This window comes from Ipomoea nil, unplaced genomic scaffold (assembly GCF_001879475.1).
Source record: "Ipomoea nil cultivar Tokyo-kokei standard unplaced genomic scaffold, Asagao_1.1 scaffold0873, whole genome shotgun sequence".
NCBI classification, from domain to species: domain Eukaryota; kingdom Viridiplantae; phylum Streptophyta; class Magnoliopsida; order Solanales; family Convolvulaceae; genus Ipomoea; species Ipomoea nil.
The window spans coordinates 1-26,025 of record NW_017617301.1 but is presented as its reverse complement, the minus strand read 5'-3'; the positions used below and the strand labels follow the sequence as shown (position 1 = coordinate 26,025).

Here is a 26,025-nt window from a genome sequence, read left to right as displayed (position 1 = left end):
CTTGCTGAGTCTATTCCCGGTTTTAAAGCTAGAGTCTCCTAAGTATATATCTTCATGCTCCAAAATGATTTTCCTATATATATATATATATATATATATACCTATATTGTATTTCAACGCGTTGGAGTGGGTTACTAGCATCTCTCGCTGAACAGATATATTTGGCTTTCAGGCACAGACGTGTAGATCCCAAAGCGCGCTAGAAGATCATGGATTAGATAGATAGTCTTTCCTTTCGGCCTGCGTGCCATGATGATGTATTGAAGATATTTAGTTAGTTTAGCCTGTGCATCTGAGTTCTCCAGCTCAGATGTGACATAGCACCCCGTACACTTATAATTAGTAATGCTCTGTTTGGGATTTTATGAGAAATTACCTTTATCATATTAGCTAAAAAGTTTCAAAATTTCGGGGTGTTACACCTACCGCGGGACCCATAAGGAATCGGAAATCAAATTAGTAAACATGATAAAAATGAAGAAATATCTAACCCAAGGAAACGAAGTCTTCCTATGCTCAGTCAAGGACCTCAACACCAAAATTGCCGAACCCCAAACCATTCCAGTGGTAAACGAATTCACCGACGTCTTCCCAGACGAAATCCCCGGAGCACCCCCAACCAGAGAAGTCGAGTTCACGATAGACCTAATACCAGGCGCTGCCCCGATCTCTAAACCACACTACAGGCTGGCGCCAAAGGAAATGAAGGAACTGAAAACACAACTTCAGGAACTTCTAGATAAAGGATACATCCGCCCCAGCACCTCACCATGGGGAGCACCAGTATTATTCGTTAAAAAGAAAGATGGGAGCATGCGCCTATGCATCGAGCCATCGACTACAGGGAACTAAATCAAGTTACAATAAAGAATAAATATCCTCTTCCTCGAATCGACGAATTGTTCGACCAACATAAAGGAGCAGAGGTGTTCTCGAAAATTGATTTAAGATCCGGATACCATCAGATAAAAGTGGCCAACCCAGATATCCAGAAAACAGTCTTTCGAACACGCTACGGTCATTACGAATTCACGGTGATGCCCTTCGGACTCACCAATGCACCCGCTATATTCATGGACCTCATGAATCGAGTATTCCGGCCCTACCTAGATGACTTCGTCATCGTATTCATCGACGACATCCTGGTCTACTCCCTAAACAAGGAAGAACATGAAGAGCACCTCCGCACGACCTTACAAACCCTGAGAAAACACCAACTATACGCCAAGTTTTCCAAATGTGAATTCTGGAAGGACAACGTAGCCTTTCTGGGTCACGCGATAACCAAAGAAGGAATCAAGGTGGACCCCACTAAAATCCACGCCGTCAAGGAATGGCCCACACCAAAATCGCTTTCGGAGGTCAGAAACTTCCTAGGATTAGCTGGCTATTATAGGAGGTTTGTACCTGATTTTATCAAAATAGCCCAACCTCTCACCAGGCTCATGAAAAAGGAAACCCCCTTTCGATGGGACGACAACTGCACCACAGCCTTTCAAGAGTTGAAAGAGAAACTAACCACGGCGACCGTCCTAGCCCTTCCCTCCGGGATGGAAGGAATCGAGGTCTTCAACGACGCCTCCAAAAAGGGGCTAGGATGCGTACTAATGCAAAAGTGCAAGGTAATAGCATACGCATCTAGACAACTTAAAACCCACGAAGAAAATTACCCCACACACGACCCTGAGCTAGCTGCCATCGTGTTCGCCCTGAAAATCTGGAGACATTACCTATACGGAGTGCAATGCAAGATTTATACGGATCATAAAAGCCTAAAGTACATCTTCACCCAGAAAGATCTAAACATGCGACAACGAAGGTGGCTGGAACTCATAAAAGATTACGACCTAGATATCCAGTACCACGAAGGAAAGGCTAACGTTGTGGCGGACGCCCTAAGCCGAAAGGCTAATCACTCCCTCAACGCCACCTGGATCTTTCCAGACCAGCTATACAAGGACTTCCAGAAGTTGAACTTGGAGGTAGTAGAGCAAGGTCAAACCAACTCCGAGATCCACCTATTCAATGCCAGAGCCATACCCACACTATTTGAAGAAATCAAGGCCGGGCAACATCAAGACCCGGAACTAAATAAAATTCGACTCGACCTAACTCAAGGAAAGGACGGACCATTCGAAATATGCGAAGATGGCAGCCTCCGCTATCAAGGGAGGTAGTGCGTGACCACAACACACCCCTACCTAAAGCAACAAATCCTGAAAGAAGGACACAACTCCCCATACTCAGTGCACCCCGGAGGCGACAAACTATACCAAGATGTGAAAAGGATGTTTTGGTGGCCCAACATGAAAAAGGAAGTCGCGGACTTCGTGGGCAAATGTCTGAACTGCCAAAGGGTAAAGGCCGAATGATGCAAGCCCAAAGGACTTGTACAACCCCTTGAAATACCACAAGGGAAGTGGGACTCCATATCCATGGATTTCGTCGGAGGATTACCCATAACACCAACAGGCAAGGATAAGATCTGGGTAATAGTGGACCGGCTAACCAAAACAACATGGTTCATTGCTATGAAAGAAACATGGACAATGACGCAACTAGCCCGGGCCTACCTAAACCGAGTAGTAAAATACCACAGGATCCCCGAAACATTGTGTCCTATAGGGATCCCAGGTTCCTCTCACAATTCTGGAAGTCTCTACAAACAGCCTTGGGGACACAACTGGACCTGAGCACTGCCTTCCACCCCACCACTGACGGCCAAACCAAGAGAACCATTCAGACTCTCGAAGACATGCTAAGAGCCTGCATGTTGGACTTCCAAGGGACATGGGAGGAACATCTAGACCTCATCGAATTCTCTTACAACAACAGCTACCACGCAAGTATCCGCATGGCCCCCTACGAAGCTCTGTACGGTCAAAAATGTAGAACCCCCTTATGTTGGGAAGACATGGTCAGCCCAGTAACGCTAGGACCCCAATACTTACAAGACACCGTAGCTAAATTCAAGCACATACAAGAAAGAATGAAGGCCGCCCAAGACCGCCAAAAATCCTACGCCGACCTAGGAAGAAAACAAGCCGAGTTCACCCCCGGGGACAAAGTCTGATTGAGAATCTCACCCACACGAGGGGTAATGAGGTTCGGAAGAAAAGGAAAACTCAGCCCCCGGTTTATCGACCCCTATGAAATCATAGAAAGAGTCGGAAACCTGGCCTACCGCCTCGCCCTACCCATCGAACTGGAACAAGTACACAACGTATTCCACATATCCCAACTAAAGAAATATGTACATGACCCAAGCCACGTACTATAACCCGAGGCCGTGGACCTTGACGATGCACTAGCTTACGAAGAGAAACCCGTAAGAATCGTGGACACCAAGACAAGAACCACCCGCCGACGAGCCATAGAAATGGTAAAAGTCCTTTGGACCAACCATGGGACTGAAGAAGCAACATGGGAACTCAAAGACACAATGAAGGAACGCTACCCCGAACTCTTCACACCAGGTAACCAAGGCGAAAGCATGTGTCAAGGGAAGAAGTCACTCAGCAAGGACTAAAGTTTCGGGGACGAAGCTTCCCGTTAAGGGGGGGAGAGTGTAACACCCCGTGTTACGGCCCATAAACCAATTAATTAATTACCCAGAAAGAAAGATTAAAATCTCATTAATTAGGAAAGGCCCACCATAAGCCCATGGACCCTTATCCCTAAGTCCAACCCTTAGTCCCATAGGAAATAGAAGTAACCAACTATCTAAATGGGGACATAGGAGGCACCTAGAACCCACACCACAATAATCTATCACCACACAAGAAGTTCCAAGAATTCCCCTAGAAGAAATCAAGAAAGGAGGAATCTTAAAGAAAGACCCTTCATAGCCAAGGAAATTAATTAAGGCTAAGAGGTAACCCATGTCTCAACAAAACCTATTTTCTTCGCTATAATCTCCTTCTTTGGCCTCCCTCTATATTCTTGTGTCTTGATAAATTCTTCGATGATAATTGTGTTATGTTCTTGATGATTGATAAGATGATCTATGTGCATTCTTGATAATCTTGATGATCTTGATGTTGAAAAGAAGTTCTTGATATTGATGTGATAATCCTTGACAAATCTTAATATTTATTGGTGTTAAAGATAAAATATGATCTTGATGATTTGGGTGGGATTAGAGCCCTAGGATGGGTTGGGAATTTGTATTGTAATGTTCTTGATGTATATTTGGTGGGAATTCACATGTTCGGGTGTTGTTTGTATTTAGAAGTCGTGATAGGACGAGTTATATGTTATTCTTGTTTTTGATCTGTTAATTGACTACGTGGTGTCGTTAATTGTGTTTAAAAGTGCCTAAGCATGGTTTCGGGTTCCACAAATGATCCCGGGGCGAAATATTGATGAATGAGTCAGTGGGGGGTAGGTGGGGGTAGGGGTACCCGCCACCTACCCGCTGCCCGAAGATCACCGCCGGGCAGCGGGCAGGCGTCCTCACGCCGGCAACCCGTTGCCGGGCAGTGATTTTCGGCGGGCAGCCGGCGGGTGATCCCTCACCCACCGGCTACCCGCTGGTTCGCGACCCCTCCCGGGTCACCGGCTTCCCCGTTTGATGTCCCCCATTCCCCGTGGCGTCCCAACGGACCCCGTTTGTTGTACCTAAGTCTAGTTTGATGTTTTGGGTACCGTTCGTAGGATAAGTGAATCTTAGGAATTGCATGCTAGTTGAATTGGTAGCCCGTTGACCTAGGTGGAAGTCGTATGAACCCCTTAGGACGATTCTTAGTATGTGAATGATCACACGTAAGTTTAATTATATGCCTCCCCCTTCCCAATGTGCTATTATGTGCTATAACGTGTTATGTGACGCATGATTCCCCAATTTGGTTGCGATCAAATTGGCTATATGGGCAGTTGGATGGGTTGAGAACCATACCAACTGTGAACCAGGCCGGTTGCGATCGGTCAGGTATATAAATATTATATAGGGTTGCGGTTCACTGTTTGGCTACTGATGAGCTGCGGTCAGTGATTCACTTCTTGGGCTGCGGTCCACATGGGCCTCGGTGCTATGACCCACTGGACCTGAACGTGCTAGGACGGTGTGTAGGGCCAATAAGCCGAAGAAGGCTGTAGTCCACCGATCCGAGTAATCGGGGCGGTGTGTAGGGCTACGGCTGGCTGCGACCCACCGAGTGGTGGGACGACGGTGTGTAGGGCCATAGTCTCCGAGGATCTTCGCCCACCGACTGAGTATAGCTCTGCGGTGTGTCGGGCTTGATCCGCTATAGTCCACCGGCGTACCCATCGGCGGTGTGTAGGGTCGTAAGTCCCCCCGTGAAAAGGGGATCGCGATCCACCGACTGGGTGCGTCAACGGTGTGTAGGATCGTGGGCCGACGTTGAGTTCGTCAGCGGTTCTCAAAGGGTTGGTTGCGATCAACTCCCCTCATACCACGGTACTGAGGTAGGGTGCTACGGGGCCGTGTTAATGCTATAAGCATTAACCCTCATGTTCGGGGCATGCGATTGGTCCCGTGGCGCCATCAACGTTCATGTGATATGAATGGTGATTGAATGATGATGTGATTTGGAAATTTGGAAAAGGTTCTGTGACCTTAGATGTGTATTCCTTATGACGATTATCTCTACTTAACTGTTTATTGTTGATTGATGAGCTTATCCCTATTTGCTGAGTCTATTTCCTGGTTTTAAAATTAGTGTATCTTAAGTATATATATCTTCCTACTTTTTTTTTTTTTTTTTAAAAAAGAAGTTTATTAATAAAAATGAAGGCCAAGGCCAGTACAAGGTCCGGATGGACTTAGGCCCCACATGGCCTAAATCCTACTAATAAGCTAAGTAAGGAAAAGTAAAATAAGACAAGATACCATAAAGTGGCCCCCGGGGCTCTAACATGCATGCCCCAAGCCCTATGCTAGCTATCACTAACTAATCGCAGGCAGGAGTATGTCAAAACCAGTAAGTAGACTGAGATGCTGCACCAAAAGTCACGTACAGCCCAACTGCATCTCCGCCCACCATGTAATCTGAAGCACAAGTAGCGAGGATAGATGCCTCGCATGTCACAAACGTAGCCCCCCAGCCAGTTGCACTACAGCGACTACACACCATAATGCCGCCTAGCCGGGATGCACCACAATTGCAACACCTCCCGGAACGCTATCGACTGCCCTGTAGAACCAAGCATGCCAAACAATAGGTAATGGCACGCAGTCCTGAGACAGAAATACAGGTAGATCCCGAGCCAATAAATCATCAACACGGCACAAAGCAGCCAATAGCAGAACTCCCGATCAGCACCAGCACGAACCAGAACCAACCCTAACGGGATCAGCTACTATGGGCCAGCAGCAAGCCTGGACTACCGCCAACGGATTTGAAAAACACCTACCCGGCCACCGTTCAGCCCGGGCTACGATGCAATTTTTTACCGCTTGCATCGGCGTTGAGACCTGGTCTTTTCCAAAGATGCCTGCAAAGGCGAAACCAAAGAGCCCAAGACCAGTTCATGCCTCCGAGGTCAAAGAAGCAGCACCTGAAAAAATAGAAACAAGATAGAACAAGCTAGCATCGTGTTCCCATGACCCAACTATCACATCTATCTCGGGTGAGTGCTTAAGTTTATACCAGGCTGACGCGAACAAAAGCAACCCCCCAAATAATAGCCCGTCCCCCCGGAGTCCAGAAGGAACTCAGCTACTATTGGCCAGCAGCAAGCCTGACCAGGTCAACGGATTTGATAATCCTGCCCGGCACACCGTTCAGCCCGGACTAGGGTGCCCTGTTGTACCGCCAGCACCTTACGTTGAGACTCAGCACTGCGAAGCAGGGCTTCCCGGTCCCCAGAGAACCTCACACACTCACTGTTTTTTAACTCCCATCCACTCTTTCTTTTCCTCCCAACTCTCCTTTTTCTCACTCCAATTCTTTTCACTCTATTCTTTTCTTTCACTCATTCTTTCCACTCAATTCTTTTCTATCCCTCAGCCCTTTCTTTTCTTTTTTCCATCTCTTTTCCTTTTCTTTTTTCCTTTTTTCTTTTCTTTTTTCTTTTTTCTGTTTTTTCTTTTTTCCAAATTTCCAACTAATCAAACAAAGTACAAGTACAATCACGGGGGATCATCAATATCAAAAAACACGTAGGGCACATCATCATGTATCAGTAAAGCACGGACCCTACGTGGCAGATCATTGAGGGTCCGAAAGATGGCCTCCCCCGGCTTATCCACCGCCCAGTTAGCTAGTGCCTGTGCAGGCATATTGGCCCTGGACGGGCACACAGAAGCAGTAACAACCCCACAGGAACACAGAAACCGGAGTCTGGTCACATCATCTAGAATCCACGGCGGACGAGCAGAGATATCAACGTAGCTAGCCAACTCCGCCCAAGTGGACTCTATATCAATCAAAGTAGTTCCCCCGGCCAGGCACCATTCCAGGCAAGAGAAAAGGACCCGGAACATTCCCCGGGCGTGCTCCCCGTGGCCAGACCACGCAACCCCGTAGCAAAAGCCACCCTCCTGGTTGCGCACCACGGCCGCAGCCCCCCCAGCCGCCGAAGACCGAAAAAGATTGATCTTTAACGCCCCGGCAACCGGGGGAGACCACCTGACCATCCTAATAACACGCCTCGGCACATGTGCCTCCAAGTATGCCACAATAGTCCTCCAGTTAGAGGGCAGGATATGCTGCTTGGGCCAACGCCTAAACAAGCATTCCGCCACCCCCTTTGCCACCCCATGCGTCACCCGTGCAACGCTGGGTGTGTCTCGGCCGTACATGCACCCATTACGGTGCTTCCACAGCTCCCACAACACCAGATACGGCAACCTGCAAACAACAAAAGACAAAAGAGGGTTACGCGCCCCCGCCTGACCCCATCCTGCAATCAAAGTCCTAAGACTCCGGTGTCGCAAGTAGAGGCCGAGGGACGCCAAAACATATCTCCAAACAGCTCTTGCTGTTTCCCCAGAATAAAAGATGTGATCAATAGACTCGGGGACCGGGGCTGGACAACACCGACACCTCGAGACGATCGCATGACCGGAACGGGCCAAGATGTCATCCGTGGGAAGCCGCCCTCGGAACACCCTCCAAGCCAGGAAGGACACCTTAAAAGGAAGGTGCTTGCGCCAACACTTAGCTAAGAGCGGGTCCGGTGCAGTGGGCAAAGCAGGCCTAAAAAAGGCCTTAGCAGAGGAATAAGAAAACATACCGTCGGACGCCACGGTCCAGAGTGGGATATCACGCGGGCCCTGCCCCAAGCGGGACAGGTCCGCCCCAATCCCAGCAAATGCCAAGTCATCGTGGTCTGTCAAAACAAGCTGGCCATCCCGCACATAGTCTAGAAGTAACTCCCGGGAGTAGGAAACCCCCCGGTGTGGATAAAGCCTGCCAAGTGGGCCCAGACCCGACCAGTTGTCCCACCAGAAATTAACCCGGCCTTGGAACAACCGCCAAGTGAGAACCCCCTCAACCTCATCACGTACCGCCAGCATCCTCTTCCAGGTGTGCGAATCTCTATTCTGAACCAACTTAGCAACCGGGTGAACCTGACTGCAATATTTCGCCCTCATAAAGTCCGACCATAAAGTATGATCTGTCCGGAAATTCCACCACAATTTAGCACTGGCCGCCCTTACCATCAAGTCTAAATCCATGAACCCCACCCCCCCCTTCCTTCTTAGGACGAGAGAGGGTTTTCCACGAACTCCAGTGGTACCGGGCGCCCCCTGACTGTTTCCAGAAAAAACTCGCATAACATCTCTCCAAATCCCGTATGACCTGCTTAGGCGGAGCGCATGCCGAAAATACGTGCAACGGTATGGCCTGCAGGACTGAAGAGATCAAGATTGCCTTCCCGCCCTTCGAGAGCAGCCGGCGTTGCCAACTCAAACATCTAGCCTTAACTTTATCAATCACCGAGGCAAAGTAGATACACTTTTTACGGCCTATATACACCGGGCAGCCCAAGTATGTAAAAGGAAACTGTTTATGCACACAGCCCGTTGCCCGGCAAATCTGCTCAATCTCGTGGGCCGGAGTACGAGGGTGCATGTAAAACGCACTTTTCTGAAAGCTCACCAACTGTCCCGAGATCTCCTCGTACTCCTTTAACGCCCCAATCACGACCTCTATAGCTCCCAACCTGGCCGTACTAAAAATAATAACATCGTCCGCATAGGCCAGGTGGTGAATATGTGGTGTCCGTGGCGGCTGTGTAAACCGGGGCACCGTAGTGCCATCATAGACCCGCGCAATGTACACCGACAAGACCTCAGCTGCAATCACAAACAGGGTCGGGGACAGCGGGTCCCCTTGCCTGAGACCTCGCGTAGACGTGAAGAAGCCCTCTTTGACTCCATTCACAATCACTGAATACCACACGTTAGACACGGCCCGGAACACCATATCTATCCAGACCTCACTGAAACCCAGGCGGCGCATCACCGAAGTCAGGAAAAACCATGATACCCGGTCATAAGCCTTAGCCATGTCTAACTTAAGGACTATGTCCCGGTTCTGCCAGCTCAACCCGTGGCACATCTCAGACGCTAGAAGCACATTATCTGTAATAGACCGGCCCGCCACAAACCCACTCTGCTGCGGTGACAACACCCGAGGCAAGAGTGTAGCCATCCGAACCACCATGAGCTTCGTGACGAGCTTACTACTGAAGTTGCATAGGCTGATGGGTCTGTAGTCCGCAAAAGTCTCCGGACTCGGCTTCTTCGGCAACAGGACGATAGATGTGTGCGTGATAGCCCTGGTAAATTCCCGTCCCGCAAAGTAGCTCCGAACCATACTGACAACATCATCCTGAATAATATCCCAGCAAGCCTTATAGAAGGCCCTCGAGAAACCATCCGGCCCTGCCGCACTCGTAGAGTTCATCTGCATTACCACTGCCTTCACCTCCTCCACCTCAGGCACCGCCGTCAAAACCTCATTATCCTCCTCTGTAACCAACCGTGGGACACAGTCCAGCCTAGTCAAATCAAAACCCCCAACCTCCGCGGTGAACATATGCTCAAAGAAAGAGACGGCCTGATTAGCAATCCCTTGCCTATCCTCTAGCCACACACCGTCACCACCCTTCACTCTGTGTATTATAGCTTTCGCCTACGTTCCTTAACAACTGAGTGAAAGAACCGGGAGTTTCTATCCCCATCCTGAACGTCGGTGATACGCGCCTTCTGCTGCCAAAATTCTTCTTCTATAGCAGTCTATTTCTGTAACAACGCAACACCCTGTTTATATTCAATTAAAGCATTCTCATCATCCGGGTGTTGCTGTAAGGCAACCTCTAGAGCCTGAACACTATCCTCATACTCCCGGAGCTTCACAAAGATATCCCCAAATACAGTCTTGCTCCAGGTGCTCAGAACTTTCCCCAACCTATTCAACTTGGTGGCTATTACAAACATAGGGGCCCCCTCTACAGGAACCTGCCAGCTATCACGCACCACCCTCAGAAAATCCTCGTGCTTAACCCACACGTTCAGGAACACAAAGTGCTTCGGAATTACCTGCATACTTATCAACTCAAAGGATATTAGAAGCGGACTGTGGTCAGACGTGGACTTTGACAAATGCCGTACGGATGACGTAAAAACCGACTCCCACACCGAGGTGTAGAGGAGCCGATCCAAACGCATCCATATAGCCGCCTCTCTACGGCGCCCATTCCACCAAGTAAAACAGGAACCGTAATAGGCCGCGTCGATCAAGTCACACGCACTGACACACTCCTGAAAATCAGTAGTCTTCCGGTGTGAATACGGTAGACCACCTTTTTTCTCGTCCACACTTAACAGACAGTTAAAATCACCCGCAACCGCCCAAGGCACACCCCCGAGGACCATAGAAAAAACAGCTTTCAGCTCAACCCACAAGGGGTCCCGGAGGCGTACCTTGGTCTTGGCATAAACAAAAGAGAGCCAGAAAGGCGTGAGAACCGTAGAGTGTACACAAGATATCGTAACACACTGCTCAGTCTGACTCTCAAATGTTACTGCCAAGTCATTATTCCAAAATAGCCAAATTTTATTATTATTAGAAGCAAAACCATTATCAAAATTAAAACGAATTCTAAAAAACTCAAGCCAATCAGACGAGCTGAAAGGCTCGAGCAGACAAAGTACAACAGGAGAATGCATTCTTAACAAGACACGGATCCTGCGTGCCGAACCCCGGGAGGACACCCCCCGCACATTCCACACGAGCATCTTCATATAGACAATAGACCACCCGGCTCCGAGTGAGGGGAGCCCCCCCCCCCCCCCCCCCCCCTTTTCTGGTATGTATAAGCCGACGTCCTACCGGGCCTACACCATCAAGCACCCGATCCTCAGAGTCTGACCCCGACTCCGGGGCCCACTCCTCACACTCATGACCAGGCACCGGCACGTCAGAGTCTGACCAAGCCCTTTCCCTCCCCCTTCTCGGCCCCCAGGGAGCCTTAGGAGAATGAAAAAAAGGAGTGAAAGAGAAAGATACCTGAAGCGGGCTCTGCAGATCAGCCCGCCCTCCCGAGGGACTAAAACCCCCCGTAACCTCCGGGATAGTGGACAACTGGCCAGGCGACTGGCCAATCCCTACCCCGGGCGCTGTCGTGCCTACAGATATCCTGCTGTCAGCCGGGGTAGATGGCAATTCGCCACCCCCCGGCCCCACAATAGCCTCCTCAGAGGCTAAGTCCTCATCCTGGAGCACAGCAAACCCATTACTAACCGGCACCGGGGTAGGCCGGCTAGGTGACAGGGCCCGCCATACCTTATTACTTGTACCAACACCCGGCCCCTGACTATTGTCCACCGGGGCCTTACCTTTTATTTGCTTCTCTTTATTACTTTGTTTTTTCCTCTGACTCGCCGTCATGTCCCGATGATCCAACACAATAGCTGATCCCCGGTCCTGGCCGACCCCCCCGGACGGGAGCGGGCCAGCATCAGCCATTGATGTCGACACATGTGGTGCCGAGGTGCGTGGAGCGCTAGCCCCACCACCAGGGACACGGCAACTATTGGCCCAATGGCCTTGTTTTTCGAAATGATTTTCGTATATCTATATATATCTATCTATAATATATTTCAACGCGTTGGAGTGGGTTACCAGCATCTCTCGCTGAACAGATATATTTGGCTTTTAGGCACAGATGAGTAGACACTGGAACGCGCTAGAGATTTGGAGCGTAGAATAGATAGTTTCCCTTTCGGCCTGCGTGCCATGCTTATGTATTGACGTTATTGAGGATTTTAGTTAGTTAGCCTGTGCACCTGAGTTCTCTAGCTCAGGTGTGGCAGCACCCCGTACTCTTATGTTATATTTTTGGGATTTAATGAGAATTTACCTTTATTATATAAGTCTTAAAAGTTGAAAAATTTCGGGGTGTTACAGTCCTCCTCTTGGGCATCTCATGAGGTAGGCCCCTTGATACGTCCTCCTCTTGGGCGAGCTCATGAGGTAGTCCTCCTCCTCATGGGCGAGCTCATGAGGTGTCCCCATTGATGTGTCCTCCTCTTGGGTGAGCTCATGAGGTAGCTGTCCTCTTTTTGTGGGGTGCTCGGACGACCTCCCCCACGTATAGGCTTCGCGCCCACCTCTTTTTCTCGGTGGGTGTGTCTCCTCCCTCTGGGCCACCGAAGATGACATGGATGACTTTTTTCTTCGGCGGGCTGTCCGGCTCGATTTCCTCGTCCTCCGTGAGCTGACCGAGCTCTCTCTTGCGCGCGGCAGAGGCAGATGGCCCTGCACCATCCTCCTTCTTTTGGGCGTTGTCGGGGCCTTTGGCGTGGTCCTGCCCTGACCTCTTCATGTATTGGCCTAGGTAACCCTGCTGGATAAGCTCTTCGATCTTCCTCTTGAGGACCGACCATACACTCGTCCGTGCCATGCCCGCACTGCTGATGGAAACGACAGTACTTCTTCGGGTCAGCCTTGGGGGAGATCTTCAAGCACTTCTCGGGGAACGACACGATGCCCATGTCCTCCGCGTTGTCCAGAATGATGCTCACGGGCTATGTTAGCGGGGTCAGGTGTCTCAGTGGGGTTAGACGGGGACCCCGATCACGGCGTCACCACGATGGGCGGCGATCCTCCTGGGGTTGAGGTGCCTTGTCGCCCCGGCCCCGGCCTTACTCCCCTCCTTCTTCCTCTTCTCCACCGCCTCGGCATTGGCATACCGCGCGGCGCTGTCCATCAACTCCGTGAACTTCTTTAGCTCATTCTGGACGAGGTCGCTGTGGAAAGGAACGAATCTGTGGTTGTTGGTGAAGAATGGGATGGCGGACCTTTCGTCAAAATTGGTCATCCCCATGACTTCCTTCTTCCACTTGCTCAGGTACTCCGCCAAGGTCTCCGACTTGTGTTGCTTCAAGTAGCACTAGTCGGCAAACTGTTTCCTTCGTTGTATGCTACCCGCGAAGTGTGACATAAACTTCTTAGCTAGGGCGGCAAAAGTGGGGATGGACTCCGTCGGCAAGGACCCGAACCAGTCTTGGGCCTGGCCATCCAAAGTTGTGCAGAAGCCGTGAAGCTATGTGTTGTTTTAGACCGAGATTTGTGGGCTCGTGAGGCTCGCACACTCGGGCTCGTAACGACACGCTAGTGTGAGTCGTATTTGTATGATTTTTGAGTAGAAGTAAATAATCCAGACCAAGTGTGAACCCTAATCCCTGAGTATTTACCTGAATATTTGAGTACAAGATTATGAAGTAATATGTTGGCATCTGTTTACAAGAGTATTTGACTAAATGTGCTAATTGCATTGCTAGCTCATGAATAGAAGAATTGATGAGATTATTGAGATTTCTTGCATAAGTCACTGTTTTTCAAACTTTGCATTGAAAAGTCTATTTTGCCACATTTAAAGATTTTTGTACAATAGAAGGCTCAAAGTAAAGACTTAAGCTATTTTCAAAACCCTTATATCTATTTTGGAAAATTTATATCTATATGAACTGAGAAGTTTGCATTATATTTAGATTTCCAATATGAGAAAGAGAAGTTGCATGAGATATAAATATGCATTTGAGAAGCTTGCATTTAGATTACTAGCATGAGAAAGAGAAGTTGTATGAGATATATATGCTATTCATATAAAGTGAGGAAAATCTATGTTTTGGAGGTTCCCGTTAAGACTATGTCCTTTCGGAAGAAAAGAGAAAGAAAGAAGTTATGAGAAAAGAAAGAAACGGTCACAGAGGACCGATAGTTTATTCTAGTAGTAACTTGGTAGAACAATTCTGAGTTGCTTGGTTCGATACTACCCGCTAGGCTTGGAATCCTAGTTAGGGGGGGGGGGGTGCACACTAAAGGTACGATACCTGATTCCATAGAGATTAAGAACCACAAGTACCGGTTCTGTGGGCGAGATGAGTATTAGGCCGGCCAGATTTGTCGAGCCCGGATAGGTCCATTCACGATTCGTGAAGTTCCTACCTCTCCCACGAGTTCAGAAAGAAAGTAAGAAAGAAGAGAAAAGTGAGTCAAGTAACTCAACAGAGATCCTCCACAGAAAAATATTCTTTTTATATAAAGATTGAGGGCATAAGTATATATATATATATATATATATATATATATATATATATATATATATATATATATATATATATATATATATATATATATATATATATATATATAGTATCATGTCTTCATTTGTAGAATTACATCATGGCATAACATATGTCTTATCTTGAGTATATGAGAAATAAAGCATCATTCATTGCCTTGAGTAAAAGCATGAAAGCGTAATCTTACTTGATAGTATAATTCCAGTTCATTATCTAACTTAAAAGTATCAGCATGATTGCAAGAAGTGCATAGTAGCTTAATAGAAGAGTTGTATCATAGTTTCCAGTGCATGTTATATGCAAGAGCATTATTTATGAGTTAATATCTGTTGATATGAGTATAGGTTGTTGAGCATATAGAAGTATATAAAGTATATCTAAATGAGATCTGTTGATTGAGTGTATAGTTTGCTTATGTCCATACTTGAGAATGTGTATGAATGCAAAATGTTTTTCAACCTATATCTATAGTATGTTACAAGGTTGAGTGGCATTATACTTAGCATTATATGCTAACGGGTTTATTTTCCTATGTGTTTTATAACCCCTTTCAGGTGGACCCAGTGCATGATGAGAGTGCGCATTTTTATAGTAGTGTGTAGCTCTAGTATCCATGTAGAGGCTAGACTAGTTTTCCCTTCCGCTTAGACTTTGTTGACTATGGTTGTAGCTAGATTACAATTTTTGTGATGACGCGTAGACACTGGGGATTGCTTCCCCTCTATGATGTTTTGATGAGCTTTGACTCCAGTATTTAGTAGTTTTTGTTTAGCCTATGTAGTTACTCGAGAGTGGGTAACTGTGGCAGTGACATTCCCCTCAGTTTTTGGGTTTAGATATTTTATCCTAGTTTATCGTAATTTCCCTTCTATAATTCTATTTAGAATGTTTTATTTCAAAAAAATTCAAAAATATTGGGGAGATCCAGACAAAATGAACTTCTTGATATTTTATTTCAATATTTTGGATCCTATGGATAAGATTGAGTACATGCCTGCCCAATTTGCCCAGTCGTATGGTGATGTAAATGGAAAATCATGCTTTGCAAAGGTTCAATCTTCTATGGCTGTTTAATGATCATGCAGCCACCTACCATGTTACCTCTGTGCAGTCTGCATCCCCTACTGTGCAATCTGTGCCATCTGAACATATCCATTCTCAAACTTCAGTTGGAAAACCTCAAGCTAGAATGAAAAGCCAGCTAAAAAAAACTGATAATGGAAAGTGGTGGAAGCAATAAGCAGACTGAATTGCAAATTTATCTAACTGAAAAATTGGTGGAAGATGAAGAAAATGTGGACTTTGATGTGCTAAGGTAGTGGAAGGTTAACAGTGACAGATTTCCTATACTCTCTCAAATGGCAAGGGATGTGCTGGCTGTTCCCATTTAAACTGTTGCCTCTGAGAATGCATTCAGTAATAGTGGTAGGGTATTAGATGCATTTAAGAGTTCCTTAACTCCTAAAATTGTGGAAACCCTAGTCTGTGCACAGGATTGGTTGAGGGCACCCAATCATCCAATCCCTGTTGAGGAAAACTTTGATGATGTTGAAAGATTAGAGAAGGATACAGTTTCTAACTTTCTAGGTTTCTACTTTCTAAATTGTTAACTGTTACACTTTCTATTGTTTCTAAACTCTTTTTGTTTTTCTTTTGTGCAGAATTGTCCACTGGAGCTGATGGTTCTTCACTAAGTACTGTCGGAACACTCCCAACAATTGCTGTAATACTTTTATATAACACTCATTTCTGTTTATTTTGATTGCTAAATGCTAATACATTATACATGTGTTGACTCTTTGTTGTTGAGTGGTCGAGGGCTTTGAGGCAAGAATACAGAACTACTAAGTGGCTTTGTAACTTTTTTATAAATGTTGCTGCCCTTAGTCAGTTAGGCCCCTCACTGTTAGATATCTGGTATTATGGTAAGTGGTAAAGATCTAAGGATTTATGCCTTTCTGGAATTCTGGTATATCACTTTCCTTCCTCTCATAGTCTCATTTATTTTGTGTTGCTTATGGCCATGATGATGCTTCCACCATTTGTCTGAATTAAAAGGACTTTGGGAGTTTGGGTTTGTATGTTGCTCTGAGACAAAACTCAAGAAGCAATTCGCCCCCAACTCTAACATGATATGACAAAAAGCAATCTGAGTTTTTTTTTCTTTTTTTTTTTAATCTTAAGTTGATATGTAGTTCTCTTTGTCTTTATTCAATTTATTGGCCTTAATGGTTTTATAATTGAGCAAGAAGAGGAATGAATGAATGATGAATTGCTGACTTGCTGAGTAGTTGAGTGCTGTAACAGTGTGATCTGTTGATTGCTGACTTGTGAATTGTGATTTGTGAATTTTTATTTTGATTTTTGAACAGTCTGTAACTATGTATGCTAGTAGCATAATGCTACTATGCTGTAAGCCTGTAAGTTCTAACATTTGGACAGTTTGAACTTTGAACTTTTGTGTTTGCAAATTGCAATATGTACCTAACTAGCTAAATAGCTTTGTGTATTGTAATTTGTAAGTTTGTAAATGGTAATTTAGTTGTAAGTTCTCACTTCTTAGTTCTAACTATTAAGTATTAAGTTTGTAAGTTTCTAACTTGTAATCTTGTATGGACTAAGAAATTAGATGGACCTCCCTATTTCAACTTTCAGCAGTTTATTTTTTTTAATGTTTTATAATTCGAATTGGAATCAAAATTCGACACAAACTGATCCCATCCGAACATGAAAAATCTGAAAGGATTATATAAGGAATTTAAACGGATTGGGTTAACTTATCCCAATCCAAAATCCGGACGGGTGGGCGGTCCACAAATATACACTGCACAGCCCTAATGTGATCCATAATCAACTTAATTGAAGGATCGAAAGTTGTGAATCGAATTATCGAAATCTGGGAATTGAATGAGCAAAAACAGAGAGATCAAACATGAACAACAAAACTAGAGAATGATAGGAAAATACGTAGAACAGAGATTGCTAAAATACGATAACAGTGCGAGCAACCTCAGTAATATTTTTTTTAAAATATATAATGAAACGACGTTGTTTTGACTCATGATCCACATTGCTATGTGAATCATGGTCCACAATAAAATTTTCCTGTATTTCTTGAATTGGACTGTATGATTCGGATCCAATAGTTATGGCAAATTATATTGTGGACCGTGGTCCACAATGCATTGTGTTCCAGGCATCAAAACAGTGTTGTTTCTTTTAATGAAAAGAAACGGCACCTATTCCGCGCCGTCTGCAAAAAGTAACTTTGATTGTGTAGCATATTCAATTTCATTTTGTATACACTGCAGTTTCATATCAACACAACTACAGTTTCATGTCGATATAACTACAATTTCATTTGACATTATACACTCAACTATGTGAAACTGTTATTCAGTTTCATTTTATATATACTATAATTTCATTACAACACAACTACATTATCATTTTGATATAACTACAGTTTCATTGCACAATATACACTCAAATATGTGAAATATTATTCAGTTTCATTTTATATACACCGCAGTTTCATTTCAACACAAGTACACAACTACAATATCATTTTGATATAACTACAGTTCGCTGGACAATATACACTCAAATATGTGAAATTGTTATTCAATTTCATTTTGTATACACTGCAGTTTCATTTCAACACAACTGCAGTTTCATTTGATAATATAAAAATAATACGTGTGGCAGTGTCAGTGCCAGTGTCAGTTTAGATACATTGCAGTTTCATTTGGAAATTAACACATCACAAATACACACTCTGTTAAGTTGTAACGGCTACCGTTTCTTTATTTAAAGAAACGACGCCGTTTTGGACCATGGTCCATGATATAATTGCTGAATAGTTATCAATCGTTATGTTGTGGAACCGTGTCCACCTTGCAAGGTGGACATGGTTCTATGTTCATAATTACTGAATTATATGTTCATTTTATAAAGCTATATATTCATAATTTTTGAACTTCATATTCATAATTATTGAACTTTATATTCACAATTATAGAACTCTATGTTCATAATTACTGAACTATATATTCATAATTATAAAGTTATATATTCATAATTTTGAACTTCATATTCACAATTATTGAATCTCTATATAATTATAGAACTATATATTCATAATTATGTTCACAACTCTATGTTCATAATTATAAAACTATATATTCATAATTTTTGAACTATATATTCATAATTATGAACAGTTTTGGAAGTCCACCTTCAACATAATTGCCAATAGTTTTTGTGTGGACCGGACCGAATTTGCCCTCCGGATCACCAATCGTTATACCCTACACCACGGCGCGCGTAGCACTATGCGCCGCGCGCCTCCCAAAACGACGTCGTTTTGGGAGGCGCGGTAGAAGTTGCTGTGATTATGTGTATTTGTTCACACAATTATGTGTATTTGTTCACACAATTATGTGTATTTGTTCATACAGTTATGTACATTTTTATACAATTATGTACATCCGAATCAGAAAATTTGTGTGTATTATGTTAAGAGTTGATGTGTATTATGTTAAAAGTTTATGTTTATTATGTGTTATGTTAGATTATGTGTATTATCTTTTAAAAAGAGTATGTATATTTTGTTATATAATTATGTACATTCATGTATACAATTATGTGTATTCTAGTATAACATTATGTACATTTTTGAACAACGGGTTTTTTTTAAAGAAAAAATTACTGCCATTCACTGGGGCGGGAAATTTCAAAACAAAAAAAAAAAAAAAAAAAAAAAATTAAAACGACGTCATTTTGCATCTGGGCGCACAGTGCAACGCTCGGCAAATTATATTATGCACCGCGGTGGCATAATCGATTATGCACCGCGCATCTTTTTTTTTAAATGAAAATTAACAGTGTTTATTTCCGCCGTTTCGCACCCTTTTGCAAAAAGTAACTCTGTTATTCAGTGTCATTTTGTATACACTGCAGTTTCAGTTGAACACAACTACAGTTTCATTTCGATATAACTATAGTTTCATTCGATATTTATAGACTCAAATATGTGAAAATGTTATTTAATTTTATTTTATATACACTATAGTTTTATTAAAACACAACTACATGATCATTTTGATATAATTACAGCTTCATTGTACAATATACACTCAAATATGTTAAATGTTATTCAGTTTCAGTTTATATACACTGCCAGTTTCATTTCACTATAACTACAGTATCATTTTGATATAACTGCAGTGTCGGTTTGGATATACTGTAGTGTCAGTTGGTGTTTAATACACCAAACAAACGAACTCCGTTAACTCTAACGGCGGGCCGTTCTTTACTTAAAGAAACGGCGCCGTATATGGGCCGCGGTGCATAATCGATTATGCACCGCGGTCTATAATATAACAACTGGCAACGCTCGCCGTGGTGTAGGATATAAATTGCCCGGATCACAGCCCAAACATTTATTTGCTTTATAAAAAATTTTGGCCCAAACGTTAATAATTGATCCATCCATAATCTCGAATTGGATTCTCCTTATGCAGAATTCCTCCGATTGTCAGTCGAACAAAACTGCGACAGAAACTGAGTAGCACTCCGAGCTCTGGGACAGTCAAAGAGAAATACTGAATTTCCATCCCTTGTCTTCTTCACTGGTATAAAAAATTCCCCTTTAACCGTATATCAATCTTGTTTTCACTCTCGTGCTCGTACAGTTTTTCAGTGATTATGTTTTATGTGTATGCATTTGGTTTGATCGAAAGACTTGAAACCTACCCCAAAAAGCAATTTTGTTAGAGTTTAGATACCCACTTTCAGAATCTACATAAAGTTCGAATTTTGCTTTATATCCTTGATACCGTGATTCCAATTTAGGCTTACATTGTGCAATATTTCGCTTAAAGTTCTTGTTGTGGGTTGCTTCTGGGTCTTTCTAAAGACCTTTTATGTGAATCTGTGTAGTAGGTATAGATAAATTATGGTGTCAGTGCCTTCGAAGAATTTATGGATGAGAAGGCAGCAATGCCCGTGTGGGGATTGGAAATGTTTCCTTTCGTATGAGGGAGAGACTGAGGAAGCAACCATTGCATCCCAGTTGGCAAGAAGTGAGTTTAGGTCAACAGAACCTATGGTTTCGCCTTACGTGGGTATGGTGTTTAAGAGTGATGAAGATGCATTTGAGTACTACAGAAATTTTGCTAGAAGGAATGGATTTTCAGTTAGGAAAGAGCGTTCCAGATTGAGCCCCCAATTGGGTATCTATAAGAGAGATTTTGTTTGTTATCGATCAGGTTTTGCGCCTATGAGGAAGAAATCCACAGGAGAGCATCATAGGGATAGGAAGTCAGTTCGGTGTGGATGTGATGCAAAGATGTATCTATCAAAGGAAGTCATGGATGGATTTCTCAATGGTGTGTTGTCCAATTTAGTAATGTGCATTCATGACTCTTGAGGATGAACAAGTACGCCTACTTCAGCTTATCGTAAAATCCAAGAAACAGATCAAGAACGCATTCTTTTGCTCTCAAAAAGCTGGTTTTCCAATCCATCGAATAGTTAAGGTGCTTGAGTTGGAAAAGGAAATTCATGGTGAACAACTGCCCTTTCTGGAAAGAGATGTTAGAAATTTTGTTCAAAACCACAAGAAAGTAGTTCAAGAGAATGATGCTTATTGACCGAGAAAAGAGAAAGTGACACATTGGATCTTCTTGAGGCCTGCAAGGCTGCCAAAGAGACTGACACTTACTTTGTCTATGATGTTACTGTGGATGAAAGTAATAAGGTTGAGAACATTGCTTGGTCATATGGAGACTCAGTTCATGCATACAACACTTTTGGTGATGTAGTTTATTTTGATACAACATATCGATCAATTACATATGGTATGCTTTTTGGAGTGTGGCTTGGCATTGACAATTATGGAAAAGTTATCTTCTTTGGCTGCGCATTACTGCAGGATGAAGTGCCACACTCATTCATCTGGGCTTTGCAGGTTTACCTCAGAAATCCTTCTGTATCATTCTAGATGTTATAGTACATTTTATTTGCCTTCTTAATAGTCTAACTTTTATGCTTGCTGATGCAGGCTTTTCTTCGTTTCATGAAAGGAAGACCTCCTCGAACAATTATAACTGATATTGACCCTGGAATCAGAGATGCCATCCAAAGTGAATTACCTAGCACAAAACACATTATCTCTATTTGGAACATCCTGCCAAAGATTTCCAACTGGTTCTCTCTTCCACTTGGATCTCGGTATGCAGAATTTAAATCTGAATTTGAAGTGTTATATCATTTGGAGAGTGTAGAAGATTTTGAATGTCATTGGAATGAGATGACTTCACGGTTTGGGCTAAACTCAGATAAGCATATTGCTTTACTCTTTTTACTCCGGGTATGTTGGGCATCTGCTTATACGAGAGGTTGTTTTGTTGCACAAATGAACTCCATGTCGTATGCAAAGTACATAAATGCATTCTTGAAAGAAGTTTTTGGCAAGCATACATGTTTGCGCAGCTTCTTTGATCAGGTAAAGTGTATTTCAGTTATAAAGTAATTAATCTATTGGATAACTTTTCTTGGATCCATGTGGAATTATGATAATATGATTTACTTTTCTAGTTGTGATAAGGAACCATTACCTTTCTGAGCACTTTTACTTCCTCTGTATTTATTGTTAATAATTTTATTATTTACAATTTTCAGGTTGCAATTTCATCAAACTATAAAACTCGGTCACATGATGATTGGCAGTACATGCATCTTAGGACTTGCTCACCAATGGAAGAGCATGCAAAGAATGTTCTTACTGATTTTTCCTTCAGCAGATTACAAAGTGAATTAATCTTGGCCATGCAATACACTGCATCTGAAATGGCTAATGGTTCATACATCCTTCGCCACTTCAAAAAAGATGATGAACGCCTTGTTATTTGGCACCAAAAGATGAACAGATCCACTGTTCCTGCAAGGAATTTGAAACTTCTGGAATCCTATGCAGACATGCTCTTCGTGTTCTTCTGATGAAAAATTATTTTAGCTTCCAGAAAAATATTTCTTGAATCGATGGCGACAAGAAAGCTCCTTGCTTCCTTATGACAATATAAGGAATGGATACAGCAATGGCGACTGGTTTCAAGAGTTCAATGCTCTAACTGCAACTCTTTTTTCTGAATCATCACTAACAGTAGAGCGCTCAAATTATGTTCATCAAGAGCTTACGAAACAACTCACAAGACTAATTGATGAGGTGAAAAGCATGCCACCTCCCAATGGTGTTGTGATGGATTCATCTCTTTCACCTGTTAACATCTGATTGTTGTATGCTAATCATTAGATTGGTCTTTGGGATAGCTTAGGGAGGGATATCTTATATCTATCAAATGAAAATGAAAAAGGCTAAGAAAGAGTAAACTGATAACTTATTCAAAAGGAGAAGTGATTGGGCAAATACTTCACCATAATCTTGAGAAGCCAATAATAGCTCAAGAAATTACGCCCAATATTGTATTTCTTGTCTTCATTGGTTCTTGGATGAATTTGAATTTCTGTAAGGATGATTGGTTCTTAGGAAGATAGTCTGAAATCAATTCCACATGGTAGTGGAATATGTACATAAGGAAATGGAAACAATGTAAAGTTTCTGATTAAATTTTATTCAGTTTCTTCTAATAAATGCATCTTGCTTGTATGAAATATAGGATTATAATAATTTCTTTTTCTGTTGTTCCCTTTTCATAAATAAGTTCTATTGCTGATAACATCTTTACCAAGGGAAGTAAAATGCAAGTACTCTGCATAATTAACAGGCTAGTGCCTGCAAATTTGTAAAGATTACATTGTTTGACATATGCTTCTGTTTTTTGGATCCTCTTCCAATGATTGGTTAGATGATATATCCTCTGTAAAAGACAGCAAAAGAAGGGAGTTCAGAAAGTTTTGTGCTTTGCCTTTACTTCATTGGTGGTAATCCTATCATTACCTTTAATGGTTGAATTATTATTTAAAGATCGAACTGCATAAACTTGATGATGGATGACCTAATGAAAAGAATCAGTGGCCACTAGTCTGTGAGATAAACGCCCAAATCTCTTAAGTTCATAACTCAGACAACTGATGGACGGCAAGTCAGCAACGTAAGTCCTCTTTTTTTTGCGTATTACAATCCAAACTCTTGAGTTGATAGTGAATGAATGGATAGGGAACATTGAATCATGGGATTTACTGTTTTTGTCTCGTTCTGTAGATTGATATATGGAGCTGGCAGGCAAGTTGTGTGTCTCATCATGAATTCGTGCCACTTCTAGATTTCTCCATTACAGGTATGTCGTCATTAAACACAATTCATTTAATTTGGGGACCCTCTCTTGTTTTCATGATGATTTTTTGTAAACAAAAAAGGACGTTAATCTGATGAAAGTGATAGTTTCGCTCTTTTGGACCACATAGTTGGAAACTTCTACTGTGCTGTTCTCTTGAGGACAAGATGTGAAAATATCATCGTTGATTTGTTACATTCCATAAACTTTACATGAAGAAATCGTTTGTGATTTTGTTTTCACTAGCTCAACTCAATCACTCGAAGGACCCCATAGATCATTTTTAGCAATCATCACTTTTTTGAAACGAAAGAAGGCACATGGAAACTGAAAAGCTTGTTTGTCGGTTCATTCTGCTGACAATCTTGTGGTTATATTATGGTTGCATATATAGTTAAATAACGATGTTGATCAAAATAAACAAAATGTGATTGGATGATATGATTATCAGTTTGATTTTCTTCCTACCAATAACAGGTTGCCTTGTGGATTAGAACAATCATCTGGATTCTGGTTTGTTTATATGCGTTTGCAACTAAAGCTAGGGAGCTTCCAATCTGCTCCGTTTTGTACATGTTTTATCTTCCCAGTTGCTCTTTGTTTACTCTTACCTTAAACTAAAAAATGTTGAATACCAACTCTGCTTTCTGGTCACACTTTCCTATGTTAATTTGGGATTAACCCATTAAGGCATAATACTTACGTAGTTACGTTATAAACTTGATTACCAAGGAAGAGTGCAAAATGTCTAGCAGCATCATGTCGTGTGCTGTGAAAGTTGTACATTTCACTTTGCTAGTTGTAACTTTCTCTAGTTAAAGTTATCTCGGGGGAGCACACAGCATGGTTCCATTATTGCTATAACATTATATATAGGATTTTCTTATGGGTTAATTCTACCAGAGGTCTCTTGTCTTTGGTGGCAATTTCAAATTTAGTACTTTACTAAAAACCGTTTGAAAAATATGGTTACTAAAAATCAAAGGTTACCTAAAGTTCAAAACTAATTAAATCGGTTGAAATTGGAAAAATAACAAAAAAAATATGAAGAGACAAAATTGCCCTTATTAAACCGGTTGCCATATTTGGCGCAGCACTGTTTACAGTGCGCCAAATCTCTATAAAAAAAAAAAATTCTTCATTTTGACCCCTCTTTTTTGTTTAATTCCTTTTGTGTTTTGTTTTTTGTTTAAATATATTTGTATATTTTGTTAAATGTTAACTATAAATTTCATATTATTTAAAATGAATTATATTATTTGAAAGATCTCACGATTAAGGAGATCTCAACAGACTAAGGACAAGGATCTATTCACAGCTCCCAGACACATCAGGGCTTGTAGAACCTAGTTAATCAGAAAAATACAAAAGAACTTCAACATCCTGCATTCCCAATCCAGAATATTCATCGGCAAACACTTGGAAGCCATATGTTCGCAACTAATGCAACAACAGATCGCAATATTCCATCAGAACAATGAATCAATCATCTGAAGTGTTTCCCAATCTATCAGAACTTACAAAAATTCCACCGCAATCGTACAGATGCACATACAGAGAAGAAGAAAATGATCTTCGTATATATCTAATATAGACACACATAAATATTATATACAGTAATGGGAGCGCTGCAGGGAAATTACCTCGTTCTTGATCGAATCGAGACCAGTGGCGTCTGGGATCAGAATGGCGGCGTTCAAGCCGAAACATTACAGATCGGCGGCGATGACTGCCTACAATTACAAACTCAATCTGCTGAAATGCTAACACTCCTCCGGGTAGTGTAGAGCCGAGATGGAGGGTATCCGGGCACCGGTACTAATACCAAAATTCAAGCCTTACCGCAGTAACATCAAGTGGATCCGGCAAAGACTGAACAACGACGAACAACAGCATCTCTGATGACCTTGGACTTTGGTTTTCCGGCCGGTGGGTGACTGGCGTAAGTAAAAAAGCAAAGCAGATGATGAAGAAGGAGTATGATGAAAAGACGTAAATACCCCTTCTCAAACGGAGTATCTAAAGGCAAGAGGGACGGAGGACCAAAATTGTCCTCGTCACAATAAAGTGTCCACAAATTGTCTGATTTTTTTAAAAATGACTAAAATTGTCTGTGTCACTATAAGTCTGTTTTTGGTCTAATTTTATTAGACCCAGATGTAA

At 42.8% G+C, this 26,025-nt stretch overlaps 1 protein-coding gene, 1 long non-coding RNA gene and 1 pseudogene across 2 annotated transcripts; 2 read left to right on the top strand and 1 right to left on the bottom strand.

The window, feature by feature from the left end:
* Nucleotides 1-7,093: 7,093 nt before the first annotated feature.
* Nucleotides 7,094-8,560, bottom strand: LOC109178830. The gene has a single exon (XM_019328383.1). It carries the CDS (start codon nucleotides 8,558-8,560, stop codon nucleotides 7,094-7,096), a length of 1,467 nt encoding a protein of 488 aa, XP_019183928.1.
* An 11,589-nt stretch (nucleotides 8,561-20,149) lies between these two features.
* Nucleotides 20,150-23,219, top strand: LOC109178829 (annotated as a pseudogene).
* Nucleotides 23,220-23,370: 151 nt separating this feature from the next.
* On the top strand, nucleotides 23,371-24,548 carry LOC109178875. The gene is made up of 3 exons (XR_002053781.1): nucleotides 23,371-23,679; nucleotides 23,790-23,865; nucleotides 24,340-24,548. It is a non-coding gene; the product is annotated as an uncharacterized LOC109178875 (long non-coding RNA).
* Nucleotides 24,549-26,025: the final 1,477 nt, after the last annotated feature.

Bases quoted from the DNA above. Each gene is read 5' to 3' on its own strand.
- LOC109178830 (XM_019328383.1), bottom strand. From the start codon at position 8,560: ATGAGGGCGAAATATTGCAGTCAGGTTCACCCGGTTGCTAAGTTGGTT.